The sequence below is a fragment of the Pezoporus wallicus genome, unplaced genomic scaffold (genome assembly GCF_028554395.1).
Source record: "Pezoporus wallicus isolate ANWC-B61680 ecotype Strahan unplaced genomic scaffold, APGP_CSIRO_Pwel_v1 contig_227, whole genome shotgun sequence".
Classification (NCBI taxonomy): domain Eukaryota; kingdom Metazoa; phylum Chordata; class Aves; order Psittaciformes; family Psittacidae; genus Pezoporus; species Pezoporus wallicus.
Genome location: NW_026635704.1, coordinates 16,685,123 through 16,701,570, shown reverse-complemented (window position 1 = coordinate 16,701,570; position 16,448 = coordinate 16,685,123). Strand labels below are relative to the sequence as shown.

Sequence of the window (16,448 nt, the reverse complement as noted above, 5' to 3'; positions counted from 1 at the left end):
TTGGCATCAGCCCCCCTCACAAGCGTGTCAAGGTCCCTCTGGATGGCATTCCTTCCCTCCAGGGTATCAACCGAACCACACAGCTTGGTGTCATCGGCAAACTTGTTGAGGGTGCACTCAATCCCACTGTCCATGTCACCGACAAAGATGTTGAGCAAGACCGGTCCCAACACCGATCCCTGAGGGACACCACTCGTTACTGGTCTCCAGCTGGACATTGAGCCATTGACCACAACTCTTTGCATGCAGCCATCCAGCCAGTTCTTTATCCGCTGAGTGGTCTACTTATCAAATTGATGTCTCTCCAATTTAGAGACAAGGATGTCGTGTGGGGCAGTGTCAAATGCTTTGCACAAGTCCAGGTAGATGACATCAACTGCTCTATTCCTGTCCATCAGTTCTGTAGACACCAAATTGGTCAGGCAGGATTTCCCCTTAGGGAAGCCATGCTGGCTGTCACCAAGCACCTTGTTGATTTTCATGTGCCTTAGCATGCCTTCCAGGAGAATCTGCTCCAAGATTTTGCCGGGCACAGAGGTGAGACTGACTGGTCTGTAATTCCCTGGGTCATCCATTTTCCCCTTCTTGAAAATGGGGGGTCTTCGGGAACTTCACCTGACTGCCATGATTTTTCAAATATGATGAATAGTGGCTTAGCAACTTCATTTGCACAGCTCCTTTAGGACCTGTGGATGGATTTCATCAGGTATAGTTTACTCCTCCCAGGTCTGGCTGGCATTTCACACTCTTATTGCATGACTCACTTTGAGAGTGGAAGCTCTTCATTGGTTTAGAAGAATAACAGAATGCAAATGTCTTAAATGCTTTTTTCTGTTAAGTGTTTATCCTTAACTCTTAACTGGATTGTCCTTCTGCCTTCGAAGGTTGCAGAGGTGAATTCGAACCTAAAACTTCTTGAGTTTACCTGCTGCACGCAGTGGAGACTTAGAGTAGCAGTTCTGGCTAACCTTTCCCTTTGTCTGACAAAAGAAAATGTTTGTTAAACTTAAGTGCTACATTTTTGCTTGTCTGTTCTGTAGTGGTGTCAGCTTAAATAATTTTAACTTGCCTTTAAAATTGCACATTGAGGGTCAGGTTCTCAAGGCAGTAGCACTGTGGACTTCTAATGAGGCTCAGCCACGTGTGTTTTTAACAGTGTAACAGCAGAGATGCAGTATGGCATTGGTGTTTCCCGTCACTGAAAGTAAATGCAGGCTAGACATCAGCCTCCAGTACAACTTCCATGTGGCCCAAGGGTTACTGCTATGCAAGATAAACACTTTCAGTCACTTGAATGCTGTGAACATGGGTTTTATGTTTTGCATGTACAAGAGATTGACTCCTAGAGCCATTCCATTGTTTTGTTTGTGATTTAGAAACAGCTTAACTGTGTTCCCTTTTTTATCTTGGTCTCCTTTTAGATATGTAGTGTGGATTTTATATTATTATTGTCTCCTATAATGGTCTAAACTGTTTTCATTTGTCATCATCTTCTGTTTCCTTTTCCTCCCTTTAAATGGGCTGTGTTAAAATCTGGCTCTTCAGCACTCAGAAACTTTTTTGACTTGTCACTGTTTTAGCTTGGTGCACTGTTATTATGGGGAACTGCAGAAGTTGTGCACGAATCATAACCGGCTCACTGGGGTCTGTTGCTGTTGTAAAGTAAGTGGTAGCTGAGGACAGGGAAAACAGAACAGTAGTGTTTTGCGCAGGTTTGGAACTTGAAGGAGTGGTATTAACTGTGAACCTTCCTCACACTTTCTTTCCTGTGGGTATAAAACACATGTCTGGGAAGGGATTTGTACCATTAGGCAGTGTTATGCAAGAATGCTGTTCTCTGGCTCGTCATATTCTTAGCCATAATTTCAGTGATGTACTGTCATCTGAAATATCCTATTACCATTTGTGATTATAGGCTTTTAACTTTTCATTTTGATCCTTGTGTGTTCTTAATGTAAGGAAGCTTTTGAGTTTAATGCCTTATTTTACCTCGGTTCCTGAAAATTCCGTGTTTAAGTCAGTGTTGTAATGTGGAAAAAATTCTTGTTTGTGTTTCGTAGTCTTGTCCTCGTGTGCAGTGGTTTTATATTTAAGTCATAAAAATGTGAGGCAGCTTAAGGCATAAACAGGCTTTTTTGACTCTGTTACATTGCTAATAATTTTTTGAATTCTCAGCCATGATTTTCCAGCTTAAAACAGTTGCACTTCTCTAAATGCATTCGTGTTGTATGCAGCATCCTCATATGTTTTGATATTTCTGGGAAATAATATTCCTTGTGTTCTCCAGGATGGAGTCATGAAGTGAAACGGGAAATTCTCTTTTTCGTACCCATGCTACATTTTTATACTTGTTATGCAGTTTGCAAAAATGTGTTGTGCAGCAGTAATGCATTAATTTGGCCATGAAAAGAATAGTAATAAAAGCAGATAGCTAATGCAAGTTTAGAATGGCAGGATAACACCAGGTTAATAGTAATGCAAAGCATAGTCTCTTCACAGGATATTATGTTTAACTGCTCAGAGACCTGTGAGAGAACTGATGTAAAAAACCATATGTTAGTCAGTGAGTAATCAGTTCATATATTCCTTGCAAATTCTCTCCAACCTTTCTTTGTTATGACAGACCAAAATGTTGCATGTAGAGTGTCATCTGGGTGGTGGTAGTTTTTCAAGTTTTAAGTGTATTGCTTTCCATATTTTTTTAAGAGATGATATATTCATGGCATGATAAAAGGTTTCATCAGTATTTTGTGTGGGATTTGCTATAGCTATTAAAAAGTTACGGCTGACTACTGTGGTAAAGTTTGTAGTGAAAGATGAGCTCAAGCGTGTGATTTTTCTGGAAATGGTACCTTAGCAGCCAGTTCTGCATCGTGTACAGGAATAGCTGTGGCTCTAGTACAGTTTGAATGTCAGGAAACACTGTGAGGTGTACCAGCTGGGTGATTTAACAGGTGTTAGTGTGTTGACAAGCATTTTTTCTGGATTAGGCACTGCTGGACTGGACTGAGGCTTTAGTCTTGCAAAAAATGGAGTGACGTGGTTATCATCAGTTTATCGAGGGGAGGGCATTACCTCCTCCTAAGTAATCATAGCTAGTTCAGTACCCTGCCAACTGTCTCAAACCAAGCTGGATGAATAACCTTCTATGAAAAGGGCTTCTTCCTGGATCGTTGTTTATTTCAAAACTTATGGAAATAAATAGTGGGTAGCAAAGAGGAGTCCAGTACAAACACTTTCTGATGCTGTCAACTCTTGAAAAAACATTAAATTCATAGCTAGTATGAGAGATCTGCATTGGTAATGTGTCAAATAAGACGTATATGTTAGGAAACAAGCAGTTTTAACAAATATTATGTGACTTAACCTCTTAATGCCTTGAACATGAGATGATTGGGTAGGATAGCTGAAGTAACGTCAATAAAACTGCTCCCCTTCTCTCTTTCAGAGTGATTGAACAACTTGGTGGTAAGCAGTTGGTAATGAACCACATGCATCATGAAGACCAGCAAGTTCGTTATAATGCACTACTGGCTGTGCAGAAGCTGATGGTTCACAACTGGTATGTGATTAATTAATATATATGATTAGTTAATATACTACTAACACTGAGAAATATTTGATGTGGGGAGAGGATTCAAGACAAGAGATTTCTTTAAGGGGGAATAACAGTTTTATATGGTAAGACTGCAATTTTAAATGATAGAGCAATATGATGCTGTTATGTAAGATCTTAGCTAGTTTTTCTGTGTATTTTGGTTGCAGTTTGAGTAGCTTCACCTTGCATGATTGAGTGTCACAAGAGTAATTTACTGTATTTCATCTTATCTGAACTGCTTAATGTTCAGCATGAACTGTAATTTAGGCTTGCAGTTGTTCGAGTACTTAATTGACAGTTGCTTTTCCAAATGCATGCCTGACCATTCTTTTGTATTGTTCTTTGCTCTAGTGCTTTTCCCCCACCTATGCTGTTATTTTCCTGTTGCTGTTTTAAGGGGCGTAGGTACAATTTTTCTTGAACTCCTGGGGTAGCAGAAGCTTATGGTCTGGTTGATTATGTGAAGTGGAAAATCATTTGTTGGTATCTCTTTCATCAGTTGCTGAGAATAGCATTTGAAGTGAGGTTTTTCTTTCATTGTTTCTTGACTAGTTCTCTAATAAAGCTCCAAAACCCCAAGTTCTGGTTTGCTCTGCCACAGAACTTGCTGGTGGGTGATGCTGCCTTTCCACAGAGCACAGGACCTTTCTAGTGAAGAGTTGAAGGACCAAAGATCTGAAAAACTTCAGTGTTTGTGAAATAACTTAGTTTAACTTGCCAAACTAATTAATTATGCTAAGCATAAAGCATGGAGAGTTACAAATATTAATTAGGATTTCTTAATCTGGTTATTAATTATGATTTCACCAAAGGTGACATTTCCAATTTGGCATTACCTTAGAAAGATAAAACGCAACAGTACATCTGAGTATATTTAAACATAGATGTTGAGCTAAAAACAACTAATTTGATTTTGAATTTAAATGACCTTTTATTTCTGAAGAGCTTGGTGATTGGAAGTACCTACAATTTCTGTCAGCCTTCTCACTTCTGACACAATATGATCTTTTTAAAAGGCTGAGTAGTGGTGATGCTAACAGTGTGAAAGTGGTAGGGAACAAGGTTTATCAAGCACATTCTGACTACTGAAGATGGTCTAGCAAGGCTGACAAAAACTCGTGTCCGCTCTCCCTGCAGTGTATCTTCTATAAAAGAAAGATGGTTTTCTCCCTTTTTCTTCTGAAGAATGTTTTTTTTACTCTCATGCATGTTAGCTTTCTAATATAACATTAGTTTTCTAATATAACGTCATTCTAATATAACAATATATTGCTTCCTCCCTCTTTCATACTGTGGGAACTTTCCATAGCAGAGAAACACACATTTAAATAACCTACTGTATCAAATTCAGAATTAATATTCTCCACCTGTAACAACAACTTTGGTTAAAAATACTGAATGTATTGAGTATTTTTTAACCAAATACGAGTGTGTGAAGATGGAGACACAATGTGTGGCTGAGTGCAACCTAATTTGGGGTCTTTAGTGAATGTTACACTCCAATCTGCTTCTCAGTTTGTTGATATGCTTATTTCTCACTGTGCTATTCTCATATTTGAATCACTGAGTATTATAAACCAACAATAGCTAAATAGAGATTACAGTGTTGAAGGCTTAGTTACTGAATTTACCTTCTGCAGGGGGGACAGGTCTTGTGTGTCCTGATGTCTTGAAAATCTGGTAATAAAAGTACAAAGCTCTGGTCTTTCTCCAGCATAAATCTCACTGGTAGTAAGTTTTCCTGGATGCCTAACCTGGCTTTTTCTCATTTTCAAGTTAAGCATACTAATTTTAAGAATATCACATCAGGTCTTCTAGATTTGTCTTGGTTTTTTAATGGTGTGAACATTTCTGTGTGTGCTTTTCAGTTAGTGAACCTTTAGACTTGAGGCAGAGATTACAATTGCATCTGGTTTCAGACCTTCAGACATGTCAACAAAAAGGATCTGTTTAAGTGCCATTTTCAGATTAATATTGTCATCTCTCTAGGGAGTATGTTCTTACTTAATTCTTACTGCATCAGGCCTCTGGGACGCATTGTCCTTGGTTCATATTTGACAAAGCATGTGCCCCTTGGAATGCACATGAGGTAGCTTGAACTGAGGAAATGACGCATTGTTTGTATGTGGGAAGCTAGATCTGTCTTTGTATAGATCTGGCTTTTGATGTGTGTCAGGATCTCTTCTGTTTTATAGCTTGTGTGGGGAGAAGAGAGAGCAGAGCCTTCTGACTGCTGCACAGTGCAGTTCAAGTGTCTACTTATTTAGCTTTGCTTTATCGTAAGATGGGTTACTCAGCAGCTTAAAGGTTTTGCTTATCTTGCTCTTCAGAACTGGGGAAACAATAAGCCTTTTTCTCCTTGCTTCCACATGTGTTGGAATTCAGTTACTTCATTCAGAGGAATTGTTTCTTAACTTGAGCTTAATTGGCATGGAACAACTCCGCATTACTATTTGTGACATTAACCTGACTGCCTCTGTCCTGCATTTCCTAGCCCTGCAGGCTAACCAAGGGAAGGGTTAGAAAATGCTTGCTTTGCCAGGCTCAAGCTTTGGAGCCTAGAGCAGCAGAACAAGGAAAACCTTTGGTACCTGACCCAAGTGTCATGGGACAGCTAAAGTGGCATTCTGTTTAAAAATTAGCTGTATCATTAAACTGCTAATAACTCAATTTGAAGACAATTAACTCCTAAGTAATTTGAATAGTTAGGTACAAGCTGCTCAAGTTGCTTTTCCTTAGGGGTTTTTAAGACAGGGCTAAATGGGGTGAATTCAGACTGTCAGGCATTCTATTAAATGGTGAAGCTGGGTTGGCAAAAGCAGTAACTGCTGTCAGCCTTTCAGATGAGGTAAGTTCAGGTGAAATATTCTAGTTACATTTGCACGTTAAACGATCATGCACTTGATGAAGCAGGGAGCAAAGCTATATTTGTAGCCTTGCTTAATGTCTTTAAATGGTAATTAATCCTGTGTTTTAATCTCACTTGCACTGTGTTAGTCGTGGCACTCCATGCTGATGGTAAAAACCTGTTATTGGCAGATGGAGGAGTTTGGCATGGCAGTGATGGTGCAATTTTTTTGTGTACGTCCTATTCAAGTCGTGCTTTCACTATCTATGAGAAACATCATCTCCTTATTCCTTGCCTTTGCTGATGTTTGGTGGCAATACCTAACTTGACCATTTTAGTATTAGGAAGTAGCTTTGGGAACCTTGTGCTGGTTGGAACAATGTTTTTAATGATGTGTACTTTAAAAGAATCAAATAATTCTAAGTTGACAACACTTACATATATCACTTTAAAGAAACCCAATATGTGAATCTATACAGATGAAGCACATGTCTTTCATGTGCTTCATACACAACATTTTTCTGAACTTAAGGGATGGGATGCTGTGACTCAAAGCACCTACAGTTAGAAGCCCAAGTCCCTTCTGTGAGCTGTGGAACACAGCACTTTGTTTTCAGGGCAGTGCAAAGCAATTTCAGTGCCTGAAGTAGATCAGTGGGAATAATCTCTTGTCTTTAAGATTTGTGAACCTGTAGTCTCCTGGCTTCATTCTAAAGTCATTAATTCTATCCTTCTATTACTTCACTAAAATAAGAGCTAGATGAATTCTAGATGTTCTGCATTTAATGAACTAATTTATATAAGCTAATGAAATAATTTATGTTTGACCTTACCAGTCATCAAGAGCATAGTGCATTAGACTTGCTTGTCTCCTAGCCAGGTTAGGCTCAGGAAAAGTTTGCTCATGACTCGTGTAGTAAGTGCACCATATTACTTTAGTCTTGCTCTGCCAGTAGCAGTGCTGTTTGGAGCTGGGGACCAAGGATCAGAAATAAAAAGAGAATCATTGGAGTATCCAGCCTAGCTGACATGCAGAGATGGATCATGTATGCTCTTCTTGTGAATGTAAAATAAAATGCAGTGGCTTAACCTCTGTAGCTAAAATGAGCTATTTGCGTTCACCACACAAAAAAAGGTGTGGACAGGCTGGAAAGGGTCCAGAGAAGAGCCACAAAGATGATCAAAGGACTGGGAAGCCATGTGAGGAAAAGCTGAGAACTGGGCTTGTTCAGCCTTGAGAAAAGAAGGCTTGGGAGACCTTATCACCATGTTCCGGTTCTTAAAGGGTGGTACAATGGAGACTGTCTTTTACAAGGAGTCACATGGTAAAGAAGAGGCAATGGGCACAAGTTACCCTGGGGAGATTCTGACTGGACACAAGAGGAAAATTTTTCAGAATAAGAACAATCAGCCATTGGAACAATCTCCCCAGGGTAGTGGTGGATTCCCCAACACTGGACACTTTAAAGTTTCGGCTGGAGAGGGTGCTGGTTCATCTAGTCTAGGTTATGCTTTTCCTGGAAGGGTTGGACCAGATGATCCTTGAGGCCCCTTCCATCCTGGTATTCAGTGAAATAATCTTCAGTATTCATCCAAATGCTACCGAAACCAGAGTGGATCTGATTACAGGCTTGTTTGATTTTCCTCTGGCTGAGTCAGGGTAATGGTGGAACTCACACCATCTTTCAGCAGTTTCTCCCATTGACTAAAATACTGGCCTGTGTTGCCCTACCTTTCTGCTTATGCCATTACCTCTGTGCTCAGGTATGACGCCTCATCTCCTCAGGATCCTTTCACCTCAGCAGGCTCTAACCTATAAACATCCTCTAAACAGGCAGCTATTTGGAATAAAGTCTTCACTGCTAGTCAGTGAATTGATACCTACATGGAGAGTATGGGTATGTTAGCAGATGTTGAACAATGGGAGTCAGGATGCATCATTGGTGCATGATCAAGTATGGTATTGGAAGTAAAATTAATAAATAGCATACAGAATGAAGCAACAAATTAATATAAGCTTTGGATATGCAACAGATTCATATATGATTTTCAGAGTGCACGTCTCAGACAAAATTACTTGCTTTCTATCTTTTAAAGTATCTAGTTATGTAGAGAGACTTTAAAAAAAACCTGAATCTGCCTAGGATTTGCAGTATGCTATATTTAGAAGCTGTTTTTCTATGGAGTTAGCATTGAATAGTCAGCATTTCTTACTATTCTTTGGCATAAAGTTTGTTCTCCAAAGCCCATGTGTCTCCTAAAATAGCTTCTCTACTATGCTTGCTTTTAGTAGAGAGAGGTGCAAGGTGTAATGATAATTACTGGCAGCTGTGAAGTTTGATCCTTCCCCCCCCTTCTTTTTATCCCTGTCCCAAAACTCAGATGTGTATTGCTTAATAGAGTAGGCTTAAATCTAGGGAGCAATACATACAAGATAATGGAATCCACTGTATTTATTTACCCCATTTCTTTAGCCTTCATCATCAATACAATTCCTTTTTAGTAGATAACAGGAGTAACTAACAAGTTTGATAAGATAGTGTGTCCCTGATAAAAAATAACATTTTTAACAGGACAGTTCCTAGCTAGAATGAGACAAATTAGGCAAAAATCCAGTTAGTGATAGGCACACTTGATACATAGTATGAGTGTTTCATCTTTTTATTTGAACATAAATATGTACTCTTGTAAAGCTTCCCTCCATACAGGTAGGGACTGTGGTTTGTAGTGTGTGTGTGCTCTCTGGGAATTGTACACTGTGACCATGTTCTGTTACGGGATCTACATCTATGTAAAACACACTTTAATATTTCTGGAGCTTCTGTTAACATGGAACAAATATTTTGCAAATATTAAACATCCTGTTCAGTTTGAATTTTCTTTTTTTTTTTTTTTCCAAATAAATTATTTTCATAGGCTGTGCTGAAATCATGTCACCAAAGAAGTAACTTTTTTTGGGTAGTTTCACATCTGATTGCTATTACTTTAAAGATTTGATTTCCTGATAGGAAAATGGAGTTAAACTCTTCAGTACATTTGTTTGTTCTTTTTGTTTGCTTGTGCTGGGTTATCTTCAGCACTTCTTACAGTCGGTGTTGGTATAATAGACAAGTATTTTATAAGTTTTAAACTTTTTTGTTTTTTTTTCTTGAAATACTTCACATTGCATTAATCCACTGAGTCAAGGGAGAAAATTGTATTCAGCAAAGAAGTGACAGAAGAGAACTGCAGATTCCCTGTGTGATAGCACTCCAGTTGCCCCCTCTCAGTCCAACTGTGAAAGTAGTAAACTAAAGAACATAGCTGTACTATTTCTATTTACTACTGTGAAGAGCAGTGAATTTAATGTTTAAAATATACATATGGTATATTTAGTGTATATATATATAGTATATATATATAAAATAATGTACAAAACTATGCAGTGGCATAATTTCCGATCCAGCAGTATGATATTTTAATATTATATTTCAAGAACTAAATATTAACATAGCTCCAGGTTTGATAGCACCTGGTTTCTTTATTTTCTTTACTGACTAGTGTGGCTGTGGCTCTGTGACAAGGCAGATAAATCTGTGGTGGCCCCTCTCCAGCTGCCTTTCTTCTGGCCACCACTATTGTTAATGTGACACTGCAGTAACCAGGTTCAAGGGAGCTTATTACCAGAAAGCAATTCACCTGAACAAAAAGTACTGTCTCACCAAACAGTTGGGTGAGTGCTTCATGAGAAAGGCAGGCATTGATTCAAGGGTGGCTGTGTCAGCTTTGTCCCCCCCCCCGGATTAGATGGGGACTTGAGAGACAGTTGCAACCTTGCCCTCATGTTGCTACTTCATTTACTACTTCATGTTGTTACTTCGTCTCCTGCTCAGAAGGTTCCAGGGGTTGTCACATCTGTACAACAGAACAGTTGTTTTTGCAGCAGTGTAACACAAGATGAATGCTTTCAAGGGGCGCTTTAAACTGCTTAGAACTGGGAATGCATCAGTTGTGTAGCTTGAATACCTATTTGTGAAGCCATGACAAATTGCCAAAACTGGTGTTTCTCAACAAATCCAGGTTATTGGATTGCTAGTGGAAATGCAATATAAAGATGGCAAGACTGTTCTGTCTGTTTAAACATTCCATCTGCTGCCTGTCTTGTGAAATTGTTTAAGTATTTGTCATATCTTTGATTTGTGTGTAACAGTGTATGTTGGCAATGTTTTTTGAGTGGCTTGAGTCATGTGACAGACTTCATATTGTAACTTTATTACACTTCTGTACCCTTTCATGAGGCGTAGACTTTCTTCATAACTGGCTTTTCAATTTAATTTTCAAAAACAGGGGACTCTAGGTTTATGTTTAGGTAGAGAAAAATAAAGTCAGTAGTTTTATCTTGTTCTTTGTCAAAGGAAAGCATTCTGCCTCTTAGGAACCTTAGACTACTAAAACAAGCTAGAAATTACAGGTGTTCCGAACTGCCAAATATTTTTTTGATAACTTGGTTCTTTAATAGGTTGGAAGCAAGAATTTAAAATAAATGTTGTTAGAAAAGAGAGAATGTGGCAGTTTCATCCTTCCATTCTTCTATGTTTCATCCACTTTTCTTCCCTTGCCTCCTAAAAAGAAGAATTTTCAGTTCTTTATAGGACAGGGAAATCCTACAAAAAACTACACTAGAGTTCAGAGTATAACACTGAAAGTAGTACTAATAAAACATCAAGGCTTGTTCCCTTTAGCACATGGCCTCTAGAAATCTCTTGTATGCACCATAAAACTTCCCCATCTGTCAGAGATTGATTGTCCTTTAGTATGAAATTTTCAGGTAGGGTATTGTGTCAGTTTACAGTTATCTCTTTATTTCGTACTCACTGAATTTGGTGACATACATGTTGGATCAGTTTCTTGTGCCTTTTCCTAAATGACCTATAAATATTTGTTTCAATTACCATGACACTTAAGTGTATCTTAGCTTGAGGGTGTCAGTGTTTCTCATATACCAACAAAGCCAATTAAATGGAATGAAGCAACAAATTGGAATAAAGATTCGAGATACAGCAACTTCATGTATTCACCTCTAAGTTTCCTTTTCTTCTTGGAGAAAGCACTCTGGAAACTGCAGAAAAAGTGTGTTTAAAGATAGGCCTGAAAAAGGGTAAATTGCTGGTGTGGAAATCTCACTTGATTATTTTAATATAAATGAAAAGATAATTTGCAAATAGAAATTACTTGTACCTCACCGTCAGACTTATGAATAACCAAGAAAGTGAGAAAATGTGGTGTTTCAAGTTCTGTTGTTCTGAGAGCTAGTTGGGAAATGGAGGCTTGTGTAGTTACTCTCAAAAGTGGTGTCCTAGACTAGCTTGTTTTGACACTTTCCAGCAATGCAGAGGTAATATTTTGTGCTCTTGTAAATTTATACTGAATCAGTTGTTTCACGTTTGAATGTATAACTGTAAATATAAGCTTGTCTGTACCAGCTTCATCTGCTTTGTCATAAAGATGGTTTTCTGTTCCACTGTGAGGAAGACAGTCAAAAGTAGAACTTTTTGTTCCAAAGAGAACTTGGACCTTTGCTCAATGAACTTTCCATCTTGATTATTAATGCTGGAGGATAATTGCCACCTCGTTCTGTGTTGCATTTCAGTACTGATTTCAAGTTAGTGTTACTGGGAACTGCTGCAAGGTACCTTAAAAACATCTACGGAGTTCACATCTACAGTTCCAGCAAGGGTCAGTACACCAAAATGATGTGCTTAATTCAAGTCTGTTTGTGTCAGGGAGAACAGACTTTTCCAGATGCTTATTGACTTGAGGGAGCACTATTAAGCATGTGGTAACTTCCCTTTCTTGGAAAGCAGTTAAGGAATAAAGCATTATATGTAAGCATGCACAGTATTGCTAGTACATAGAATTTCATTTCTCTTCATCACCTTAGAAGATTTGAAATTAAAATGAGCCTTATGTAATGGCTGGAGAGTTGGTGTTTTTGTATTGAGAAAGTGTTTACTGCTTCTGATTGGCTTTTGAAATATTATATACAATAATACAATGCCTACTCGAGGTAGAAGGCAGCTTTCTAGTGGAGGGAGTTGGTGACTGAATTTATTGTTGGCCAGGACTGTATTTTGCTCTTTTTCCACAAATTTGTATTTGAATTTTGTACATCTTGTAGAATGCACACTGACATTCTGCAGATCTCCTTGGCCTGGTTAGAAGTGAAAAATGGTATTAGTGGTAAGATTGTGTGCTGAAAGACAGTAGGTATGTAGGCCCCAAAGCTCAGCTATGTCAAAGTTAGCAGGATATGTTTTGTCTTAGTCTATAAAATGAGCTGATCAGGCACGCATGAATCTCTGCCAGACTCGTATGTTGTGTACTTTTGTTTCCAAGTGAACCATCTTAGAAACTTGGTGTGCTTGCAAAAGACCAACCACAATGCTTTTTATGGTAAAGTGGTCTTTGTCTGAAGTTATGAAGGAAGGACTAAGAAAGTAAGTGTAAGAATAGGGTAAAGTGGTCCAATTTGTGGATTTATAGCTTGCAATTTAAAAAATATCTCATTAGTTTCCATTGTAGCATGCATCTCTAAGCTGTCAGATGCTGTTTTCAATATTTTGCAAAGTCACTTATTATCTTGGTGACAAGATTTACTGTTCTTTCATTGTACATGCTCTTACAGTGTGATGTGTTGAATGCTTGCATTCCTAATGGTAATTCAAATTTTGTTGAGTAAGCATGAATTCTAAAATCCTATTTTCCTTTTAACTAACTAAAAGTGCAGGATAAATAAAATCTTAGATGCTTGACTTGTAATACATGGTGATGGACACCTATGTCCCACTTATGTGTGAAGATTGAAGCTTACAGTGCTACTTAACCTCCTGATGCAATGAAATACCAGTATGTAAAAAAAAATATACTTACATCTTCTTGCCCTTTTAGTATGTGTTTTAACATATGGAGAACAGGGGCCTACTGAAGCTAATCTCAGGATCTTGAATTTTAGTGGAAGATCAGAGGGAGAAGTGACCAAAGGCCTGGCAGAATAATCTGCCAGTCTGCTCTCCTAAGGCTGCACATGAAGCTTTCATTCTGAAACGTTGTCTAAATCCCTCCTATCAGTCTCTTACCAATCTCTCTCATCATCTGGCATTGGCCAGGCAAGAACTTGTCCTAGGTTAACCAATGATAGTAGATTTGAAATAATAAGCAAGTAGAAAATTAACTGGTACTTGCAGCAGCAGATGGGACAAGGTTTGTGCATTTCAGTGGCCCTTTGTGGTGGCTAAGGATGGTTTTCACCTGGGTTTGTAGCATGATCATGTAGAGCAATAACTGCAAATATCTCCTCTGTATGGGGAGATAAAAGCTTTTCCTTGTCCCTGGACTTAAACCTCACACCTGCAAATGAATGACTGAAATGGCTTTGTAGGGAAGATACTGTGATATCTACTGCATGTCCTTAGAAATTGAATGTATCCATTAAGGCACTCAGTACCCACAGAATATGTGACTGCTCTGCCTTCTCAGAGATTTTGCTGAATACACTGCATTATGATTGGATTTAGTAAGTCTGGAGCATGCATCTGAACCAGTGTAAGCTATGCAATAGTTATGCTGTTCTGGATTGTTAGTTTGATTGATTTTCCTACTTCTGAGTACTTGTGTGAGAAATTCACAGTCAAAATGGTTCATGTGTGCTTTATAAATAAATAACTTTGCAGCCTTTTGATGCTGTTTGCAGAGCCAAGTATACAGCAAGTTAAGCGTCAGTTGCTTTCAAGGCTGGATGTCGGAGAAGTACTAGAATCAGTACATGCCTGAAACAAAGGGAGAAAGAACACTTGGGGGAGCAGGAGGAGGTTTGGAAACCCTTCTGCAGTTGCTGGCTGTTTCTGGGTGGCTGTCAAATTTGTTTATTTTGGTGGTACAGCTCTGAGTCCTGCAAAACCACAGGAGAGCAGCTCATTTCCTTCTTTGCCACCCTACTTTGAGGGTGGTAACATACCTAATATGATCAAGAGTCATATCTGTTGAGTGCAGCCCAGTTATTAAAAATACTGTGATCCTGCTGCAACACCTGATAAAGCTGTGAAGGAAGGTGCTAAATCATAACGTATGTGCAGCATCCAAATTGTGGTATTTTCTTTGCTAGGGGAGTTTGAAGTTAACATTATAGGAATTTTGTTTTTCTAGACACTTAACTTTAAAACTGAGAAAAATGATGTTGGGTGGTACAGTTGTGATCCTAAACTTCATTGTGTGGTAGGATTTGTAATGCCTAGGATATAGCCATTCAATAGGACACTAAAATGAAAACTAGTTTTTGAAATGTACAGTAAGAACGAATATTTTTAACTCTAAATAAAGCACAAGTGCATACTCTTGAATTATCTTTTGAGTTCTTTTTAAGGCTTCATTCTAAACATAATTTCTGTGAACTGCTTCCTATGTTTAATCTGTGTAGGTTGAAATACCTGTTTAGTGAGGAAAAACTGCATGCTAAGTGTACAATCAGCAGTGGAAAAAGTGTGTATGCGTCACAGGTCCTGAAACCTACCTTTCTGCTGGTACAATGGTACAATTATTGAAGTGTATTTTCTGTAACAAGCAATAACCCAGGCGCTACTAAATACCACTTTCAGCTTGTGATTCTGTGAGATGTTGAGGTGCTTTCATGGGAGACAGTGAAAGATGGGAACATTCTCAAGGATTGTGTAGTATTACAGAGAATGTAGGTATTGTTGTTCAAGGCAAATGCTAAGAATATGGAGGGCATTTGTTCCAGTGTTAAGATGATAGGTGTAAAATAAGTGACAAGCACTTCAAAATACAGGTGAGGAAATTGTTGGTATGCAGTGAGCCTGGCTCAAATATCTGTTCTTTTTTCCAACTCAGACGTACAGTTCTTTAGTCAGTGTCTATTTTGGTTGGCTATGGGTTAAGTTGCCATTATGTCCATCGGTATTACTTGTGCTCATGCAGCTGGATTATGGGAAGAGAGCCTTTGCCACAGCTTCTAACATGTATATTTAGCGAGCAAAATCTGTGGGCTTCATGGATGATTTGTCACAGTTGCCAGAACTTCTAAAGATTACGACTGGACTGCTTCTTTTTCCAGTGTTGTTGATGTTTGGTTTGTACCTTATTTTCAGGACAGTAGATGATGGATACCTAAAGCTTAGGTACTCTCATAGTAGTTCCACTTGACTATCAACAGTAAACATTATTTAAGGGTTAATTCTAAGCTTAAAGCTTTTTCCTCTTTCTTTATTCCATACTCCCCGGTCTTCAGAATGTTTCTCAATCTAATTTTTTGTTGTATTTCAGGGAATACCTTGGAAAGCAGTTGCAGTCAGAGCAACCTCAAACGGCCACTGCACGGAGCTAAACACTTTCGTCAGTTCATGCTTATAACTACAGTATGTTTGTCTTTAAATTAATATCAAAGGAACAATGAAATCACGTGTTCTTTGCCTGCTGCTAGCACACAAACTTTCCAGCTTTCCTCTGGTGATTTTGGTAAAAATCTGTTTGTTCAACTGGTTCTGATGATTATGCCTGTTAGCTTCTTGTTATATTCTGAATGTATATGAGGAAATGTGGCTAATATATTGTGTTGTTTTATGTATTTATTCTCATAATAAAGAATGTTATTAAAGGATGTTCATTCCATGTTATAATTGGTCTAGCAAAACTGTTCCTTCAGTGGGTTATCAGTGTTATCACTTCTCAGGAAAAGCAGGTAGTCCCTATATGTCTCCAGACAAATTAATAAAACTTTTATTTAGTGTTCTGTAGGAAATGTAATAGCCCGGAAAGTGCTGATTATCAGTACTAAAAATACACCAAGTCTCAAAACAGTGTTATAATTGTATATGAAAGCAAGCATATGGTTTTTTTTTTGGGATGGGGTTAGAGACTACATTAAGAAAATCTGGATATGAGAAAAGGAAAAGAAAAAGAAAACACTCCTTTAGTGAAAACTGTTAAAATTATTAGTCAAGCTGTATAACA

At 38.3% G+C, this 16,448-nt stretch overlaps 1 protein-coding gene across 2 annotated transcripts in view; it reads left to right on the top strand.

The window, feature by feature from the left end:
* Nucleotides 1–16,095, top strand: part of ATP6V1H (ATPase H+ transporting V1 subunit H) — a 286,404-nt gene extending 270,309 nt beyond the window's left edge. For both annotated transcript variants that reach the window (XM_057397784.1, XM_057397786.1), the window contains 2 exons: nucleotides 3,449–3,562; nucleotides 15,762–16,095. In XM_057397784.1, coding sequence (XP_057253767.1) covers nucleotides 3,449–3,562; nucleotides 15,762–15,822 — 175 coding nt within the window. In that variant the 3' untranslated portion in view covers nucleotides 15,823–16,095. The remainder of the gene's footprint in view (nucleotides 1–3,448; nucleotides 3,563–15,761) is intronic.
* Nucleotides 16,096–16,448: the final 353 nt, after the last annotated feature.